Here is a 21372-nt window from a genome sequence, read left to right on the forward strand (position 1 = left end):
CTCAATATATGTTTCTAAATCGTGATGCTGTTCAATGCCTAAGTACCCCCCTTTTATATCTACCGCCAGGGTGAAAGTGTGTAGGCGTTTGACCGGCACTGGCCAGCCAATCATAAGGTCTGTTGGCAAAATGTAGCCAATCCACAACCGGGCACGAAACCCACTGCTCTCCAATTACGTCATCTTCCAGTCACTGAGTATTCCATTCACAAAATTTGCTAGTCAGTTGGCTACATCTGATAGGTTTATTTGCACTGAGGTCACTGAACGAAAAAAAGACGGATCGCATCAGACGATTAATGACAAGTAAGGGAAATCGTCTCGAGTCATTAATAATGTACAGTCCGCCCCTTACCCTCACAAAAAGTACCATATCTTTTTAATGAAAAATTCAAAGGACAGGTTATTTACTTATTAGAAGCGACATCTACTGCAAAAAATACCGCATTGCAGACAGAAAAAAGGACCTTGACAACGGCGGATTATCATTATTTTTATAGTCTGCAAATGAGTGGCTATAGTAATGTAACTGCATACATGGGAAACTGTATTTAGTATTTTTACACATATTTTCTAATAGTACAGTTTTTTGTTTTGTAACAAATTAAAACATGAATGCAGAAGTTATTTCACTATTTTCCTGATGAATGGGAATTGTTATGTTACTAAATAAGTTTAATTATATCACGTTAAGAGTATAGTATCCGGAGCAAATAAATCTGTTATTCTCCACATATTAGAAAAGTTTTTCCTTTGGTACCTTGAAGCCCGATACTGCAAACCTTTACTCACTTGGGTAGTTCCCCTGACTTCAAAGGGACTAAATTTTGAGGTTCCAGCCTGTGGATTGCCAGGTTACGCATTTTCCCATAGTTCCTGGTATCTAGTATCCATTTGCATTTGGCCAAGTATATGGGGAAAGGGGAAATTTAAAATAACTGAAAATAAATACCAAAACATTCATGGAAAGCCCCAAAGCCCATTGAAATTAATGTGAATCTTCACTCTGATTTCAATGTACTTTAGATCAGGCCTTTTGTCTATAATGAACAAAAATGACTCCCCTTCCTCTGTCAACCAAGAAGAGCAATTTCCATTTTTCCTCTCTTCTACAACTATCGACCATGCTGAAGTCTTTCCACATAGCATACCTCGCATTCTTTATTGTTAATGTAAACTAAATTCCGAGTTAAAGGTCAAGCATCTTGTAAAATAAGTCTTTCTCTCTGGCTATTATATTCACTTTTCATAGGGTTTGAGAAACAAGAATAACATTAGTCTCCGGAGTCATCTGAAGATTAGCAAAAAGAAAAGGAGTACTTGTGGCACCTTAGAGACTAATAAATTTATTTGAGCATAAGCTTTCGTGAGCTACAACTCACTTCATCGGATGCATTAGCGCAACCTAGTGGGGTAGGCAGTTGTTTGGAAAGCAGGTCTGAAGAGAGATGCTGGTTAAGACGGAAGGGATTGGAGTCTACTTTTCTTCTTTACAGGGACTTCTATTCAGAGTCAGTACTTAAATTGTGACCATTTACTCGTCTCTGTTTCTCCTTTGAACAGCACGGATTTAAACTGGTCTTTGGTATGCATTCTTTGAAATCCGTTTACATCCACTGAATCGAACGCAATTCTTGTTCACAGTATGAATTTGAATTCCCGTGCAGGAAAAAAAATAAAAATAACTGCACTGTCTTCTGTGACACACAATTATGACTCATAGTTTATTTAATATAAACCCAGGGGAAACTGCATACTGAACTACTATGTTACCAACGGTAGCACCTGATATTGAGAAATAATGTAAGAACCCATCTCTAATCCGCAGCAAATTGTCCGCAGAAAGTGTACGAACAGTGGGACAGGCTCGACCATCGTCTCTTAGAGGGGGGATTGCTAGCAGATGTTGTAGCCGGCGTGATTCAATCATTTCGTGCTACGAGCCCTGTCTTTATTGATTGCCATAAATACTATTATAGTGGCAGCTTCCTTTCTGCAGCCTGCTTGGAGCAGCTGGGAGTGTTTGGAGTTTGCCTCCCATCCGCGGCTCCCCCTCACCCCCTCGTCCAGAGTTGAAGTGGCCACGTTCCGGCAGCTGCCAAGCTGCTTCCCTTTCCTGGGCACTTTAGAGATACAAGAGCTACATCCGCAGTGGAGAAGCCTCTGCCCGAGCCAACCGGCTCAAGCTATAGGGTCAAATGAATCACTCTCAAAGGGTCTCTTAGTCACTGTCTAGAGGCGTGGTAGACGTGTCTCGAGTTTGCACACCTGCTCCATTACAGGATGGTTGGATTTACTGTATGTTTGTAAAGCTGTTTTGCACACACACATTGACACAAACACATCCAAAGGAAAAGATCGGACAGCAAGTAGTTTTTCCTGTGGAAAATATCAATAAGGTGTGTACTTTCTCGGTGGGTCTTTTCTTCGTGTCAGAAAAGCTCTTTATAAAGGGCAGAAATAGGTTCTGCCAACAACAACAAATGGGGATAAACCACTTTCTGTTTGCATCACCATAATAAACATTGCATTTTCTTCTCACTTTAGTTAAGTTTCCATTGTGCTCTTGAGAATATTCCTGGGGGTAAGTATAATGCTTTTCTTTTACTCTGCTTTCCAAAGTGGGCGCGTGCGAAGCCATCCAAGTACCGGATTTCAAATACATTCTGTTAATAACATTGATTCATAGGAGAGGGAATAGAATTACTCCTTAACGAGAAACAGAGCATACCAGTCTGTAGCTCGTCGCGGACCCGGGGTTCAAGAGTAAACCCTAATGTTTTGCAAGCAGATTGTTCCCCTCTCATTCATCTGCTGAAGGGGAGCCTTTGCACAAGCCATGAGGTCCATGTGGCTGCCTTTCTGGCAGTGTGCGTTTGGCAGGGATCCGGGAGTTGATTCCTGTATAACGGTGATACCGGGAGTCTGGAGGGACAGTGAGAAGGGTGGTTACCGAGAAATCCCCCTCTGGGAGCGCTGGAGAGGGAGAAAAGAATTGCATCAGGCTGATTGCGTCTCTGTGCTTTAAAGCAGAAAAAGCCTTTTTATTGCACCCCGGAGACTTACACTGAAAACCTTTTCAGCCTTTCATAAGCATTTCAATTTGTTTGTAGAGATGATACGCTGCAGACATATAATATGAACTGATCACCCATGGACATAATTACTAAGGTAGAAGCCAAACTATTTCTCTCCTAACCCAGACAGCTTTGGACCCTGCGAAATTCCGAAGAAGACCCACTGCCTCTGACATCAAGCAGATGGAAGGGAAAAACCTACAGAAGGGTTGCTGAGTCCTGCTTCTACACAAAGCCATCATACCATGTGACCACAATAATAAAGCTTGCAAGAATGATCTCAAAAACTGAAAGAGACTATTCCTGTACGGAAATATTATCCAATACATATTCGATATACACCCATATATAATCATGATTTCTCCATTTACTTAAAAGAATCATATATAGATATATTAATTCCTATTTCATTGTTTCTCATTGTTGGAAACTACCGTCTACATGTGCTTGAACATCAGATGTGTGACTTTTTTATTTTAGGTTTAATTGATATTTGATAATGAAACTTTACATTAACACTCTACTGCAACCTTCCATTTCTGAAAAACTGGTGAAATTACATAATCATTTTACAGAATATGGCTAACAACACTTTAAAATGGGTAATTCGGTTCCCAAATCCTCATTTAAGAGATTAAAATTGTAATTCATGAGGGGAGCAGCTGCGCGGAGCGCTTTTAAAAATCAGGCCACTCATTTAGCTGCCTAAATTTGGATTTACGAGCCTAACTTTCTATAATTTGACCTGTACACAAAATATGATTACAGGGATTGCTCCTGTTGTAGTAAAAATATTTATGTCCCTATTGATAGAGTTTGAAGCAACAAGATGAATGCAAAATATATGCTGGTTTTGTTCATGTTATATTTAGTTCTAAAGCATAAATATACTTGATTATAGTGAAAACATGTTAAAAGACGCGCACAATTCACTGGCTACCTAAAAAAGGCATTGCTGATTTTTTTTTCTATCATTTTTGGTTTTCCATTACAAACTTCTTCGGTTCACTTTAGTAATAATGGTTGCGTAATACATCCATTTATAAGCCGCACACCTTGGATGATTGTAAATCAGCCTCAGGTTTCCTCAGATGACCAGGAATTCATGTCTTTCTAAACTCTCTAAAATTTTCCCTGGGTTCAGGATTTAATGACAGTTACAGGTCAGAGGGGGCTTCGATGGTTAATTTTATTTTCAGGCTTCCGACTTCAAGTGCGGTACGCAGTAAATGGCTTTATATAAATGCACAACTATGCTGTAGATGTTGTTATTTAACTGTAAATTACCTTGGGTTTATAATTTCCCCAAGATATCTCCATATTTATATATAGAATTTCGACTTTTCAGTTTTTGATGAAAGTGTCCAAATATATTTAAGTTTTATTCCTCTTCTTACACGAGGTATACTAACATTTTACCACACCTGTACTTGCAATCTTACATGCGCACCGAATTAATGTCATGTAAGAAAACTAATCTAAAAGAATTATCATAATTTCAAGGGATACAGAAATTAGTGGACTGCAGACTACCACTTGGACTATTTCAAAGCTTTGCTAAGGATGTTCAGGGCTGCCACAGGGATGAAATTCTTGCGTTTTTTTACAAGAAGGTTCACCGTGCGTTTATATGGATTTCATCTACAGAAACAAGGAACAACTTATTTGCAATTGAAATAATTTTCTAAAAGAAAATGTAGGACACTCACCAAACTCATCTGAATTTATGCCAGCACAATGATAGCACGATCACTTTGCTAAAAGCCATAACGAATTTAAAGATCAATCTGCAGAAATGAGAGTATCTTAACCTGAAATGCAGAATTGTGACTTGCATTTCAGTAGACTCCCTTGGGAACAGTTTTTGAAGTTTTTATTTATTTTTTATTATTATGCTTTTTCCTTCTACCAGATTAATGGAAGTTTGATTTTAAATAACCCATTCAGAATGTTTATTTTCACCAAGGCAATTTCTAACACTCTATTGGAAGACTGAATTAATGTGTTTTGCCTCTTTGGTATCCTTATTTCTGGAAATTAGAAATAATTGTCTTTGAAGCAGAGACAGGATGAGGTAATCTCTTTCATTGGACCAACTTCTTGTCTTTAAAGCAGTCTGTCATTATGTACAGTTAATTCTTTGCTTCAGAGTCATTACTTTAGTCTTTTCAACATGGCCTGTACAGTTATTCACATTACAATAAAATATATTTGCTTAAAGAAATCCAGCTTTCCACATCCACATTAATATTTTCTCTCAAACATATAGATAGAGCTGGGTTCATTGTAGCATAATTAAAAAGCTACATTCTGATCGTTTTTGTTAGAGATGCAAATCTAGAAAGCAATTTTCTCTTCAATGAACAGATTTTCTATTTAATTCATTTATTTATGTTCATAGGGAGAAGCCTAGGTTTCTCATTAACAGGACTTGCCCTGTCTAGACTCGGGGCAAAGTCCTGTTTAAAATTGTTAATGTTAAAAAGTTTTAGCTGACACTTTTTAAAACTTAACCATTTTCCCTACTCTAGACATTCCCATTGTGTCTTCTGATCCTGGTTAGCCCTGCTAAACACCACCAGCTGAAATTATGTTAAACAAAATAATAATGTTTACACTGTGTGTTTAGTATGATGTTAGTTAACGTGTTCTAACACAAAGTAATTTTCCAACATAGAAAAGCATATAAACTGCACAAAGGAGTTGCACATGAAGGAAACACAGGGAGAACAGTCACTCTCCACAGTGGCTCCACAGAGAACACCACAGACACACACAATAGGCATGCACTGAGATGGTGCCATAGCTCCACATTTATCATACAGATCCAGTGACCTGTGAGGAATTGAATTCATGCCTCACCCTCTCCATGCACAGAATGCAGGGGTGCACAGAGTCTAACTGAACCTTATGCAGGTAGAATAAATTACATCATATGAGTGTGTCTATAGAATTAAACAGTCCCTTTCTATAAAGGGAAGCCTACAGAACATAGGAATTGCTATACTGGATCAGAACCATGGTCCATCTAGTCCAGTATCCTGCCTCCAACAGTGGCCAGCACCAGATGCTTCAGGAAAAGTGCAAAAAACCTTACAGAAGGTAGATGTGGGATAAGTAGCCTTCCAAGTAGGTCTCATCCTAATACCCAATGGACATTGGCTTAAACTCTGAAAATGAGGTATTATATATTTCCCATTTTTTTTGTTAGCATTAACTATAATTCTGTACGTTCTTAACCATATAAATGTCAAATCTCTTTTTTAAGTACTGCTTGTCCAGTCCAGTTGAAGGGCCAGATTCAGAACAGGTGTAAGTGGGCATCAAGTCTGTAAAAGTAAATAGAGTTTCACCTACTTACAACCAGATCTCAATTTGTCATTAAATAAGCATCTGCCCGGCAAAATTTCTTAAAGTTTCCTGAGCTACATAATCACTAAGGTTGACCACAGTGTAGAAGTATTTTCTTTCTAACTGCCATGGAAAGCTGAATCAGGCATTCTTCAGCCACTGCTTGCTCAAGAGCTCAATCTGTGAGTCCAACAAGTCCACTAACCCGTTGGTCTCTTGAGAATGCATAAATGAGTCAATGAGCATGTGAGCAGGTTGGATTTTTCCCAGATGTTTACATTTTTTTTCTAGGCCAATATATTAACACTGTTGAGAATTATATTTTTAAAATATATGCTACATTCTGCCTTGTTCTTGAAATGGTGGAGAAAACGATAAGCGTAAGAAGAATGAAGATCTTTCTACCTGATTGAGAGAATGCACTTTTATGTGTAGTTAACTCATACAAATTTATAGAACTTTATAAAATTAACACAGATACTACAGGGATAAGGGGAGTGACCACATAGGTTAGACAGATTAATTAGATACATTTGGAGTGTGGCCTCCCTATCTAATCTATAATAGTCTTCCTAGCTGTTTCTGTCACCCAGAGAAAGGAAGCAAAGGGGTACACAGGGCTTGCAAACCTCCTCCCCCTGGGGAAAAAATACAGAGATAGAGATCAGGAAGAAAAGGGAAGTTCGCATAGGGCTTTCCATTGATAAAAGGGGACATTACCCATCACAATGACTAACAGGGCAGGTCTGGTGACTAACAGCACTGAAGTAACTCAAATGGGTTATATAGTTGTGGCAAGAGGATGGTATAATGGGCAATGAATGTTTGGTACTGTTTTTTTATGACAAACTATGAACTTTCTATGGCTTGTATGTCTCAGAAGACCATGACATCATGAACTGAAATTGGGTCCGTATTTGTTTATAGCCATCAGGTAATTGGTTCATCTCTCCCTTAATACAACTCCTTCACTCCAAAGAAAATACATCTGCAGATTATCGAATGGTAATCTAAATTTAAGAAATAAGGTGTGTATATGTTTATATGTGTATGAGTCACATTAAGATATGATCGTGCTTTGGATGTATTGTTAGGCTTAAGGCTGAAGGCAAAGTGCTGGAAATACACAGTAAGTGATTATATTCCAGGAGGACACACACCATCGGGTGTTGTAATGTGGTGATCAGATAGCTCTTCGTAAATATTACAAAACAAATTATAAGGCTGAATATCTTTTATTCTTCAAACCTAAATAAAAATGATTCTGATATTAAAACAATGTAAATGAATGGCACGCTGTTTTTAAAAACAAAAACAAGTACTCTTGTCTAGCATATTATCATCACCATACATTTTTTAAACTGAAAGAATGTTTTTAAAATATAACTTTCTTTTCACTGGCTTGCATTTTTTCACAATGGAAAGAAGCTAGCCAGTTTCATTTCAATTTCCCATGCAAACACAAAGCTACAATAAGCTGGTTGCAAGCATTAGAGTAATTTTTTTGTGGGTTTTTGTTTTGTTTTGTTTAAAAGACTGTTTACATTGGATTATTTTTAACTTAACGGAAACATTTCCTTTGGTCTTGGGTTTTGTAAAAGCTTGTTTTTATAAAATCTAAATTTGAGAACAAATTTAACTTAACACATTCTTTTAAGAAATATAAAAATTTTAAAAGTAGGGGGTCAGATTCTAGTCTGCACTGAGATCTGGTTAGCACAGGAGACAGGGACAAACTGTCAGGGAGGCATTTATGGTTCCCTGATTCTCAGCCCTCCACAGTTCCAGTCCCATCCCTACTGTTGGTTTGAGCAAGCCCTAGGCCCTAACTCATGTCAGCTGGCAATGGGCCCCATCAGGATCTCCTGTCAGCTGTAAATTACCAAATCCATGGCATGCCCTCCTCTGTCCCAAGCCATACCTCTGAGATAGAGAGGGAGAGTGACATAGGAGGTGGTTATACTGGCCCTATACCAGCTGAGGGCTCACCCAACAAGGCGAATGCTCAGCTCACCAAATATGGCTAGTATATGGCCCCTTTACACCTCTGGAGCAGCATAAAGGGGACAGATTGATGAGAGAAAATCTGGTCCAGAAACTTTACCTTAATTTAAATTCAGTAGATATCTTTAATTTTACACATTCTGCATTTGAGATAGGGGGTGAATATCCTTCTCCATTTCTATTTGAAAAGTTAGATCAGAATGGACAATTAATCTTGTTATGCATATGCATGCACGCACACACACACACACACACACAGAGGACTTGATTGCTTGCACGAGTGAGAGTCACATGATTGTGCCCTATACATTAATGGAATGTCAGCAAAAGTCAGGTGGAGAAACTACAGACTAGGTCTTCAGTTTCAGCCAAGGTATGCTCAGCTGAAGAAGGAAGAGGCTACACAACCCTTCTGCCTTCCCACTCCCAGCAATCAGCAGGAGCTGATTTGGTACTGATAGCCCAATAGGAGCCATTCAATTGACCCAGGATCACAAGAGCACAAGATGCTCAGACCACACCCACTTACATCCTTACCTGCTCTGACATGCCCTCTACACTGGGTGGACTGGGAGCAGTTAGCCAGCCCCAGTTGGCTTTTTAAGACTGCTTTTCATCACAATTGTGTTGCCAGAGTGTTGCAAAGGAGACAATGCAGGGCCAAAAACCTAGTCTAGTCTTTTCCATCAAGCTTCCATAGAAGATCTCTTTCCTTGTACAGTATTTCTGATAAAGAGTAAGTCAAGGTGAGGGCTACACATCTGGAACAAAAGTATTAGTAAGTATTGTACTCATTTGACTGGAGTGTTGGAAACTCTCATGATTTAATTGCAACTCTTGTGATATTTGCTGTTTTACTTAAACCCCCTCTGGTGGAAACAAGTGACTCCTTGAAAATCTCATTTTTTAAAGTAAATTCCTAACTCTCATGGTTGAAGAGGAAAGCTTCAAAATGTAATCCAAGTGTACCCTGAAGGCTCAAAAGCAAACAAAAAGATCCCAAAATTGAGTATTTTAAAAAAATCTCAATTAATTTTTAAGCCAATCTCATAATTTTGGGGGCCTGATGCATGATTTTTTAACATTTAGGGTTGGCAATACTGTGGCTGAGAAAGTGCAAATTTTCAGCTTCTGAATAACAAGCTGGCAAGAGAAAGTATGAGATACTACTTTTTCCTGTTTAACATATCTACAAAATACCATAGCTCTTGCAGGTTTAGCTAGCCAGAGACTGTAATTTAAAAACACAATAATTACCAGTTTCTATGGGTGTGTTAAGAAAGTGTTATTTAACTACCATAGATAAAATCTTGTGTTTGCCAGCAGATTTATTAAATGAGTTTCTCATATTTCATTTTGCTGAGTAATTAGCATGTGTATCTCATGCACAGTTTCTACAGATCTCTCTCTTTCAAAGGAAAAGGAATGAGGAAAATTTTTTCTAACATTATTTTTCTAGGATATAAAAATGTTTTCTTGTAGAGTATGCTATTTATAAATTATGGTATGAATGGACTAGACAAGAGCACTAGTATATATCATTCAGGAAACAATCCTGGAGTTTCAGGGAGAAAACTCTAACCTGTTATAACTTTTCCAACTTATTTGTGTGGTGAGAAGTGTGAAATCACCAAATATTGTAGAGAAAATTCAGGAAAGTACTTGTGAGCACTGGCACTATATACTTAATGTTTATTTTTGTCCACCCAAAGATTCAAGTTAATAAAAGAAATTCCATCTCTGTGCATGGAGGTTCAGTACAAACTACTCTGGAATTTCCATGTAGGGAAATGGCCTGAATTCAATTTTGGGATAGCTGCAGAAGATACTTAAGCAATGAAAGACAAGGCAGTTTGTAGTTTTCACATGAGTTAGTAAGACAAAGTAACAGCCATGTTAGTCTGTATTCGCAAAAAGAAAAGGAGTACTTGTGGCACCTTAGAGACTAACCAACTTATTTGAGCATAAGCTTTCGTGAGCTACAGCTCACTTCATCGGATGCATACTGTGGAAACGCTTCCTCAGCTCTCGTCCCCTAACGCCCCTACTCTACTTGCGCTATATTGATGACATCTACATCATCTGGACCCATGGAAAAGAAGCCCTTGAGGAATTCCACCATGATTTCAACAATTCCCATCCCACCATCAACCTCAGCCTGGTCCAGTCCACACAAGAGATCCACTTCCTGGACACTACAGTGCTCATAAACGATAGTCACATAAACACCACCCTATACCGGAAACCTACTGACCGCTATTCCTACCTACATGCCTCCAGCTTTCACCCTGACCACACCACACGATCCATCGTCTACAGCCAAGCTCTGCGATACAACCGCATTTGCTCCAACCCCTCAGACAGAGACAAACACCTACAAGATCTCTATCAAGCATTCTTACAACTACAATACCCACCTGCGGAAGTGAAGAAACAGATTGATAGAGCCAGAAGAGTTCCCAGAAGTCACCTACTAAGGACAGGCCTAACAAAGAGAATAACAGAACGCCACTAGCCGTCACCTTCAGCCCCCAACTAAAACCCCTCCAACGCATTATTAAGGATCTACAGCCTATCCTGAAGGATGACCCAACACTCTCACAAATCTTGGGAGACAGGCCAGTCCTTGCCTACAGACAGCCCCCCAACCTGAAGCAAAAACTCACCAGCAACCACATACCACACAACAGAACCACTAACGCAGGAACCTATCCTTGCAACAAAGCCTGTTGCCAACTGTGCCCACATATCTATTCAGGGGACACCATCACAGGGCCTAATAACATCAGCCACACTATCAGAGGCTCGTTCACCTGCACATCCACCAATGTGATATATGCCATCATGTGCCAGCAATGCCCCTCTGCCATGTACATTGTTCAAACTGGACAGTCTCTACGTAAAAGAATAGATGGACACAAATCAGATGTCAAGAATTATAACATTCATAAACCAGTCGGAGAACACTTCAATCTCTCTGGTCACACGATTACAGACATGAAAGTTGCTATGTTACAACAAAAAAACTTCAAATCCAGACTCCAGCAAGAAACTGTTGAATTAGAATTCATTTGCAAATTGGATACAATTAACTTAGGCTTGAATAGAGACTGGGAGTGGCTAAGTCATTATGCAAGGTAACCTATTTCCCCTTGTTTTTTCCTACCCCCCCCCCCAACGTTCTTGTTAAACCCTGGATTTGTGCTGGAAATGGCCCACCTTGATTATCATACACATTGTAAGGAGAGCGATCACTTTAGATAAGCTATTACCAGCAGGAGAGCGGGATGGGAGGAGGTATTTGTTCATGCTTTGTGTGTATATAAAAAGATCTTCTACACTTTCCACAGTATGAATCCGATGAAGTGAGCTGTAGCTCACGAAAGCTTATGCTCAAATAAATTGGTTAGTCTCTAAGGTGCCACAAGTACTCCTTTTCTTTTTAAGACAAAGTAAAGACTATGGGAGATCCTAGGGTTTACCTTGTCCTGCTAACTCATATGAAAATGACAAACTAACTTGTTTTCAACAGGATTTTTGTTCATGTTAATTAACTCAAAACAACTAACTAGAGTTATGAACATATCTCTTTTCCCTAGTGAAAACAAGATCTATGTGTATAGTTCTTTACCATATTTTTATTTCAGTTTGTGGAATTTTGATTTCATATTTACTTCTTGCCTCCACTTTAATACTTGCCTCTTCCTGCTACCCTACGAAAATGAATTTAAAATAACCCTTCTGCATATTGCAAATAGTTTGGCTGATAAAAAGTGGAAAATATGTGAAATCCCTGGAAAGCTCTGCCAGCTGAATTCAGTGTTATTGAGCAGCACAAGCAGCGTTGTTGACTTTTTTGAAAATGTAACACAATTAAGACTGGAGTCTTTGCAGACAGCCTAGAGCTACAATAAGGTAAGGGTTTCTGGAATACACGGTGAGTAATTTCTTTGATCCTTTACTACCCTAGTAAATCATTTATTGGAAGGAGTCACCTAGGCCTTAAAACAGCATACTGGTTATGCTCTTCAAATTTGTACATATGCTCTACTGATTATAAATTTCCGAGATGATCATATGGCCATATCATATCACTGTATGATTACTTACTGAAAAAAGATTACATCTTTTTAATACCTTTCTCACCTTGTATCCTGCAAAAGCTATCATCAGCACAGAGGATCAAAGCTGACAAACTGAAATTATCGTGCAATGTTGGGAGTAGATGGCACAACCCTAAGCAACAATCTGCTTAGCTCTCTCAAAGAAAGTGCTGCTGAATACAGTCTAACCAGTGTTTGGGACACTCCCAGTTTCTCCCAAACACTTCAGTCACTGTAATGTCTTTGCTAAAGAATGTAAAATGGAGTGCTTTTATTAAATTTTGATTTGCAATTCACATTTCAAAGACACAATGGTGGAGCGGCCAGAAGAGAGGATAGTTATGGAGGGGAAAGTAGAACAGGAATGGTACAGTGTTTTGGCCTGTCTGTGTATGCTTTTTTTATAACCTCCCATCCAGACTTAAAATAAAAAGCTAGTGTAAAAAACTAAAACCTTGAGTTTATTGTCAGTCAACCTCATCCTTGGAATACACTTGTTTTTGATCTCCTTTTCTCTCACTTCCCCCTCCCAATTTAATCACCTTTCATTGGAAATATATTCAAACCCCTCAATCATGGGCAGGTATAATATAATTTGGTGCCACAGGACAGCAATTCAAACAGTTTGCATTTTGTCTCTCACAGGAGCACGCTTGGACTGTAGCAAAATAAAACTGAAAAACTTTCCAAAGTTAAAGATCCCTTTGTTAATTAATGACTTAAATAATAAATGGCTTCCTGCCTCAAACATGTTCATAACATTTTACTCAGAACAGTCATCTTTTTGATTTTTAGATGGAAAAGTCAATCACTTGGCATACCCTTCCCTCCAAACCAATAAAACAATCACATATGGTAGACTATTCTAAAGCTCCGATGTGATTTAGGAGCCTAGGTCTTCTTGAAATTCAATAGGATTTAATCTCCTAACTCACTTAATTACTTCTGAAATGTTTCCACATAGCCTGGTTTGAAAACTTCTGCTCAGAAGGTCTTCCCCAGGCCCCCTTTATGGAGTTACTGTCTGGTGCTGAAGGTTGGCATGCCATTTGACTTCAGCAGAAGATTCTTTCCGTCTAGGGGAAGCATATTCCTAAAGCAGTGCATCTTAGCCTGCTCATACAACTTAGTAAGAAACAGATGGCCCACAAAGCTCCCCAAAGCAGTTACGAACCAAACCCGGACAGCTTGCCTGCCGCTTTCAAGCTGCCTCCCTCCCACCCTCTCTTCCTAGTGAGGTGCTTTATTTCTGTATGCTCCTCACTACCATTTGCAGGGGATATGGGGGGCTGGTCACTAATTCGTGCCCGTCTGGGACTTTCTCTGAGGAAGCTGCACATGTTGCACCACAGGCCTGTTTGTAACCCGCAGCGACCTTTATTGCAAGCACAAGTGAGAGCCCTCATTGAAACAACCCATAAGGGCCTTGTCAACTAATCTCCCCAGTCATGCTACTAGAAAAGGAGTACTTGTGGCACCTTAGAGACTAACCAACTTATTTGAGCATGAGCTTTCGTGAGCTACAGCTCACTGGTTAGTCTCTAAGGTGCCACAAGTACTCCTTTTCTTTTTGCGAATACAGACTAACACGGCTGCTACTCTGAAACCAGTCACGCTACTGTGAGACTGGAGGTTGGGGCCCTTGGGTGAAGTACGGGTTCACAGCTGGCATGGGGAAGAGAGGGGGGCAACTCTCCAGCACATATTTCTGCTGCCAGCTGCAGGAGGGTCAGTTATGTAACCAGCCTGCCTCGGTTCGCCGCTGGCTGAGTGAAACCGGGCAGAACGGGGTTACACGCGGAGTGGGCACTGGGGAGGGGAGGGAGGAGTAATGGCCACTCGCTGAGGAGCCGCAACCGTCCCCTCCAACGACCGAAATCCCAACGGCCCCACCTGAGAACTTGAGAGGGGGGAGGAGAGGCCGGGAAAGAGCCGACCGCCGGACTGACTCCGCCAATCACATTTGGAGTCTCTTGACTCGCCCGGCCGCCGGCCAATCAGGGCGGTCGAGGGAAGGCAGAGGCCACGTGGCTGTGTGAAGGGGCGGGGGAAGGGGAGTCGGGCGCTGGCGGAGGGCAGCGGTGGAGAGCGGGAATGTGGTCCCGGGGTCAGGTGCTCGCGGCGGTGGGCACTGCCGCGCTCCTGCTCCTCCTCCTCTCGCTGCTGGTGAGGCAGCTGCTCAAGCAGAGGCGGCCGCCTGGTTTCCCGCCGGGGCCCCGAGGGCTGCCCCTCATCGGCAACATCTACTCGCTGGCCGCGGACCAGCCGCATGTCTATATGAAGAGGCAGAGCCAAGTCCATGGCCAGGTATTTCAGCATCTCCTTGCCGACTACCAGCCTGGGGAGTGCAGGGGGGAGGGGCAGCAGGGACGATCCCCCACACCCCAGCCAAGTGCTAAATGCATTGAGCGGTGCACAAGACGCCACTAGTCACCGTGCGGGACGCCCCATCCCAGGGGCACATCCCTGGTGCCACTAGTCACCGTGCAGGACTCCCCGTCCCAGAAGCAGGTCCATGGCACTGCTAGTCACCGTGCAGGATGTGCCATCCCTGGGAGCTGCCATTGCGCTGCTATTCACAGTGCAGGATGCTCTGGCGCAGGGGCACATCTGTGGCACCCCACGAAGGACGCTCCTCCAGTGGGTGTCCAGACATGCACTCTTTGTGACACACAATGGCACTCTGGAAGGTGTCAAGAGCACCACTGTTCAGAGTGCAGGATCAGGAGTGGCCCTAGCTTTTTTGCCAGGCAGGTTGGAAAATGGTAGTGACCAAGTCACAAAAGAAACAAACCCACCGCCAGCCAATCAGCAGAGGATGGGGGAAAGGCAAGCCAATTAATAGAAATGGAAAAAATTTGAGCAGTACAGTGCCAGCTTGAAGTTGGCACCCAGAGTGACCCATTCCTAGAACCTGTGCAGGACATCCCTCCTGGAGATGTTGAGAGCACCACTATTCATGGCTTAGGATGCCCCATTGAGGGGACAGGGTAACTATTGAGGTAACAGTGCCACTATTCAGGTTGTAGAATGCCCTCCTCCCCCGCCTCCCAAGGTATGTCAAGAAAGCCACTATTCCAGGGTCAGGACTCTCCTTTAGTGGTGACAGCACCAGTATTCACAGTGCAGAACACACGCAGGGGCTGTCGAAAATGCCACTGTTCACAATTCACAATAAATTAAACAATAAATCACCAGGACTAGATGGTGTTCACTCAAGAGTTCAAATATGAAATTGTAGAACTACTAACTGTGGCACGTAGCCTATCATTTAAATCAGCTTCTGTTCTCGATAACTGGTGGATAGCTAACGTGACACCAATTGTTAAAAAAGGCTTCAGAAACTATCCTGGCAATTACAGGCCAATAAGCCTAATGTCAGTACCAGCCAAATTGGTTGAAACTGTAGTAAAGAACAGCATTATCAGACACATAGACAAACACAATCTGTTGGGGAGGAGTCAACACAGCTTTTGTAAAGAGAAATCATGCCTCACTGATCTATTAGGATTCTCTGAGAGGGTCAACAAGCATGTGGACAAGGATGATCCAGGGGATATAGTGTACTTGGACTTTCAGAAAGCCTTTTTGACTAGGTCCCTCAGCAAAGGCTCTTAAACAAAGTAAGTAGTCACGAGATAAGAGGGAATGTTCTCTGATAGATCTGTAACTGATTAAAAGACAGAAAATAAAGAGTAGGAATAATTGGTCAGTTTTCAGAATGCAGAGAGGTAAATAGCGGTGTCCCCCAGGGATCTGTCCTGGGTCCAGTACTATTCAACATATTCAGAAATGACCTGGAAAAATGGGTAATCAGTGAAGTGGCAAAGTTTGCAGAAGATACAAAATTACTCAAGATAGTTAAGTCCAAAGTAGACTGCGAAGAGTTACAGAAGGATCTCACAAAACTAGGTGACTGGGCAAAAAAATGGTATATGAAATTCAATGTTGATAAATGCAAAGTCATGCACATTGGAAAACATAATCCCAACTGTACATACAAAATGATTAGAGCTAATTTATCTGTTACCACTCAAGAAAGATCTGGGAGTCATTGTGAATAGTTCTCTGAAAACATCTGCTCAATGTGCAACAGCCATCAAAAAAGCTAACAATGTTAGGAACCATTAGGAAAGGGATAGATAACGAGACAGAAAATATCAGAATGCCACTGTGTAAATCCATGGTATGTCCATACCTTGAATATTGTGTACAGTTCTGGTCACCCCATCTCATAAAAGAAATACACTGCACCCTCGCTAGAACTTGGGGTTTGGGATCCATGCGCAGTACAGCGTTAACGCGGGGACCGCATTACCATGGATCCCAATTTAAATTTGGGGTTCATCGCCGCGCTTGCACTACATGTGAATCCGCACTATAGCGATGTGTGCTCAAGCAAGGGTCCGCTGTATTAGAATTGGAAAAGGTACAGAGAAGGGCTACATTACTACGTGTATGGAACAGCTTTCATATGAGGAGAGATTAAAAAGACTGGGACTTTCAGCTTGGAAAAAGAGATGACTAAGAGTGGATATGATAGAGGTCTATAAAATCGTGACTGATGTGGAGAAAGTAAGTGTTATTTACTCTTTCACATAACACAAACTAGGGGTCACCCAATGAAATTAACAGCAGGTTTAAAACAAATAAATTACTTCTTCACATAATGCACAGTCCACCTGTGGAACTTGTTGCCAGGGGATGTTAGGAAGGCCAAAACTATTTACGGGTTCAAAAAGATCTAGATAAGTTCATGGAGAATAGGTCCATCAATGGCTATTAGCCAAGATGGTCAGGGGTGTCCCTAGCCTCTGATTGCCAGAAGCTGAGAGTGGATGATGGGATGGATCACTTGTTGATTGCCTGTTCTGTTCATTCCCTCTGAAGCATCTGGCATTGGCTACTGTCAGGAGACAGGGTCTTTGGCTAGATGGACCATTGGTCTGATGCAGTACGGTCATTCTTATGTTAATGCACAGATGTCCCTATTCATGGCACAGGATGCCTATCCAAGTTGTGTCAAGAGCACTGCTATTTATCATATAGGATGTCTTTCCCCAGGTTGTCAAGACCACCGCTATTCATGGTGCAGAATGCCCCTGGGGAGAGTCACAAGCCTCTATAGCAGAGTCACAAGTCTATCCCTGGGGTAGGGAGTGTTGAGGATACCACTATTCACAGCACAGTAATCAACTTTGGGGTATGTAGGTACCACTGTTACTTATGGCACAGCAAACTTTTTCTATCTCTGGCATTAATACTGTAATCAAACACAGGGCAGCACGCCTTGCTGGGGGCCATCCAGTTCAACAACAAACATGACGTAGCCTGGCTCATGGCTGGGCACTGAAACCACTGCTAAACATGATGCGTACACCACAGTATAGAGTATTGAGACCACGCACCATATTACATGTAACTAAGATGTTTTGATACATGGACTAGAATACCTAAGTGGAGTATGTGGAGACATCCATTATTCACAAGATGGTGCAGCATAACTTTACACAGGACATAGCATGCACTGATGCAAGTGTGAAGACCTTGGCAAAAAATAAGCATAAGGTGACCACGTAGCTCACCATGTAGCTTTAAAACCTTTGCTAAATCTTTTGACACAGTATCAAGACCGTTTCAATATATGTATTCCAGTGAAGTACCATATACCTCTCACCTGTAACTTTGAAACTTTTGCCAGTTATATCATGTGACACCATCTCTCTCGATCTGCAATTTTGAGAACTTTGTATGGTTGCCCCTCCCCTAATCTAGGAATTCCCAAAATAATCGACTATCATGTTATTGAAGGAGATGATTTATTTGCTTACTTAGGCGAATCAAGTCCATTCGTATTTTAAAAATTAAGATGAAAAATTACAGAGCAGATAAAGTGAGTCATACATTTATACATATCTTTATATATAATTATTTAAGTAAGGTTATAGTGGGTATTAGCAATGACTTTCCCTCACTACCCCACCATTCCCTTGCCCTGTAACCATGTGACTCTTGTTTTTAAATATGTAATGTATTTCCTGGATGTACTTAACCCTTCCATGTATTTTCTGTGGATCATGTTATTGTTTGCTAAAAATATCGTGATATCTGCCTTACTGTGCAGCTTTGAGACATTTAATAACATCATCAAGACTATTGAATTTACAGGAAAATACTGACTAAAATGAAGGTCACCATCTACCACTGAGACAAGGGGTGCTGGAACAATTTTTATAGTGAGGGTGCTGAGAGCCATTAAACCAAACTGTAAACCCTGTATATAATGGAAACCACTTCAAGCCAGGGGGTGCAGGAGCACCCCCAGTTCCAGCACCTATGACTAAGACACAAGTAATCTTGTTAAGCAGAAAACAAGTTACATATATTACATACATTGGACTTTATTGCACACTTCCAGTGGAAAACTAGTAGGAGAGGATTAAAGAGAGTGAAACCTAAAGATCTCTCCTGAATTGTTCTGTCAGAGGGAAGTCTCTCTCTCATGCTCTGCCAATCATCTGTGTCCTCAATAGCTCCCTTGTGACAGGGTATACCAAGCATTTGCCAACCACTGCTGGAGGGCCCTCCATCTTTGCACACTGTGCTCTAAGAAGGTGTCCTACTGGAGGGGAAAACAGCAAGTTCAGACCTATAGAGATACCTAGAGAGGCTTCCCATGATCCGCTACAGGCAGAACCAGCGGAAGTTGGTCTTCTGGCACTTAGAAAGGCCGGGGGCAGGCGGAGGCCAATTGGAGCTCTGTGGGCCAGATAAAAAGGGCTGTCTTTCTTTGGGAAGGAAGTCTTTCCCTGCTGTAAACCCAATAACTGGCTCAGTCAGGGGCCTAACCTTGAGAACACTGGCCTTGGATTTCTGTAAGAGACTAGTGATTATATTAAGAACTTTAATGCCCAGATGGCTATTCTGAGTTGAGATTTAATTCCTTTCTGTTAACCCTGGAAGGGGTCTGGACTGAGAGCTGGCCTGACCAGAGGGCTAGGACACAGACGCAGCAGACCAATGCGGAACCAGGACTCAGGGCATGTGCCAGAGGGGAAGAGTCCCTGAAATTCTGCATCCTGACATGGAGGGGCATTTTTGTGGTGAGTGCACATTATAATGCATGAAACCAGAAGCAGTGATGGTCCTCAAAGGGGACAATGGAAGATTTGTTAAGGCTTTTTACTTGACAACAGCAAGCGCATGCTGAGGCTCAGTGGCTGTTCCTGGAGGGGCAACAAGAAGCCCAATGGGCAGTCTTGAGCAACATCAACTATAGCAACAACAGCAACAGAGAGTTTCAGGAATCAGTTCTCCAGCGGATAGCCAGCCTAGCCCTGTCTGGAGCAGTATCACTAAGGCCTGGCCTGACCTTGCCAAGTTGGGGCCAGATGATGACCCAAAGGCATACCTGGTCATATTTGAGTGGGTAGCCCAATGGGCTAAGAGTTCTGGGGTGCTTGGCTTTTGCCTTTGTTGTCTGGGGAAGACCAGTCCACCTGCCAGGTCCTTGACAATGAGGCAGCTAAAGACTATGACACCATAATGACTGTCATCAGATGGGTGTATCCCCAAAGACATATCAACACTGATTCTGGACAGAACCTTTTTCTCTTGCATCATGATCCCACATTGTGGCCCAGTGCCTGAGGGCTTGGGCTATCCAGTGGCTCCGTCCAGAGATCTGCATTGCACTAGACATTATAGACTCAGCAGTTGTTGAGCAATAACTGACAGTTCTGCCAACTGCAATTCAGACCTGAGTTCACTGGCAAAACCCCAGCTCAATAGCAGTTGCTATCCAGATCACTGCAGATTATCTGGCTAAAGGTTGGCCCAGTAAAACTAATCACTCCAGGCCAGATGGCCCACAGACACAGCCCTAAGATGAGAAAGGCACTGTGGAGCCCCCAGCAGACTTCAGGAGCAAGTGGAGGCCAGCTAATGGATTCCACAAGGCAACCCAAATTGTTGCAACAGGGGATGTTGACCACATCTCCAGGAGAGGACTACTCAGAGTTGCAATCAACATCTGGTAATGCAGGCTTTCCTGGCAATCACATTGATTGTGTTTGTTGTGGAAAGCCAGGACCTATCACTCATTCGTGTCCCCTGATGGAATGTGACCTCATGGGCTCTAGAATCGTAGAACTTTGTGGCAGCTCTGATCAAGCAATTGACAAGCATACATAGTCGCAGTACAACTTGGCAGGCAAACAGCATTGGGCTTAATGGACCCAGGGTTTTCCAAGTCTTTAGTCTTGGAAACCCTGTGTGACCCAGAGTTCTCTGATATGAAGATTCAGCGCAGGTTATCTGCGTACATGAGGATATTTGGCTCCTGTGGGGACAAGCTTCTGTCAACCTGCTCTTTGCTTGTGACACTTTATACACTACATCAAGGGGGTTTTTGTCCTTTGAATTATTGTATGACTGACAGTCCCGGGGAATTCTAGTTATCCTTAGAGAAGCTTGGAAAGAATAGCTGTCCCACTCCCAAAATGTACTACATGATGTCATGAGGATGTGGGAATGGCTGGGTCTCAAGAGATAATTTGCTCAAGAAAATCTACTGTGAGCCCAGCAAACCCAGGTCTGACTCTACAGTAAAGGTGCTCGAGAGGGTTTATTAGCCCAGGGATCTAGTACTAGTCCCCAATTTGGAAATTAAACTTTTGGCCAAATGTCATGGTCCATACCAGGTCATCTGGCGAGTTGGCAAGGGGGACTATGAGATCAGATTTATCATGTTAATCTGTTAAAACCATGGTGAGCCCAAGAAAACCTATGTATAGATCCCAGGGATCTCCCTGTTCTCCTGTACCACAGGTACAGGC

At 41.9% G+C, this 21372-nt stretch overlaps 1 protein-coding gene across 1 annotated transcript in view; it reads left to right on the forward strand.

Annotated features, from left to right (window-relative positions):
* Positions 1–14629: 14629 nt before the first annotated feature.
* The window catches only part of CYP2R1 (cytochrome P450 family 2 subfamily R member 1), a 37734-nt gene continuing 30991 nt past the window's right edge, over positions 14630–21372 (forward strand). Inside the window, exon 1 of the mRNA XM_077818375.1 lies at positions 14630–14842. Within this exon, the coding sequence (XP_077674501.1) occupies positions 14630–14842 (213 nt within the window). The remainder of the gene's footprint in view (positions 14843–21372) is intronic.

This window comes from Eretmochelys imbricata, chromosome 6 (assembly GCF_965152235.1).
Source record: "Eretmochelys imbricata isolate rEreImb1 chromosome 6, rEreImb1.hap1, whole genome shotgun sequence".
Lineage (NCBI taxonomy): Eukaryota > Metazoa > Chordata > Testudines > Cheloniidae > Eretmochelys > Eretmochelys imbricata.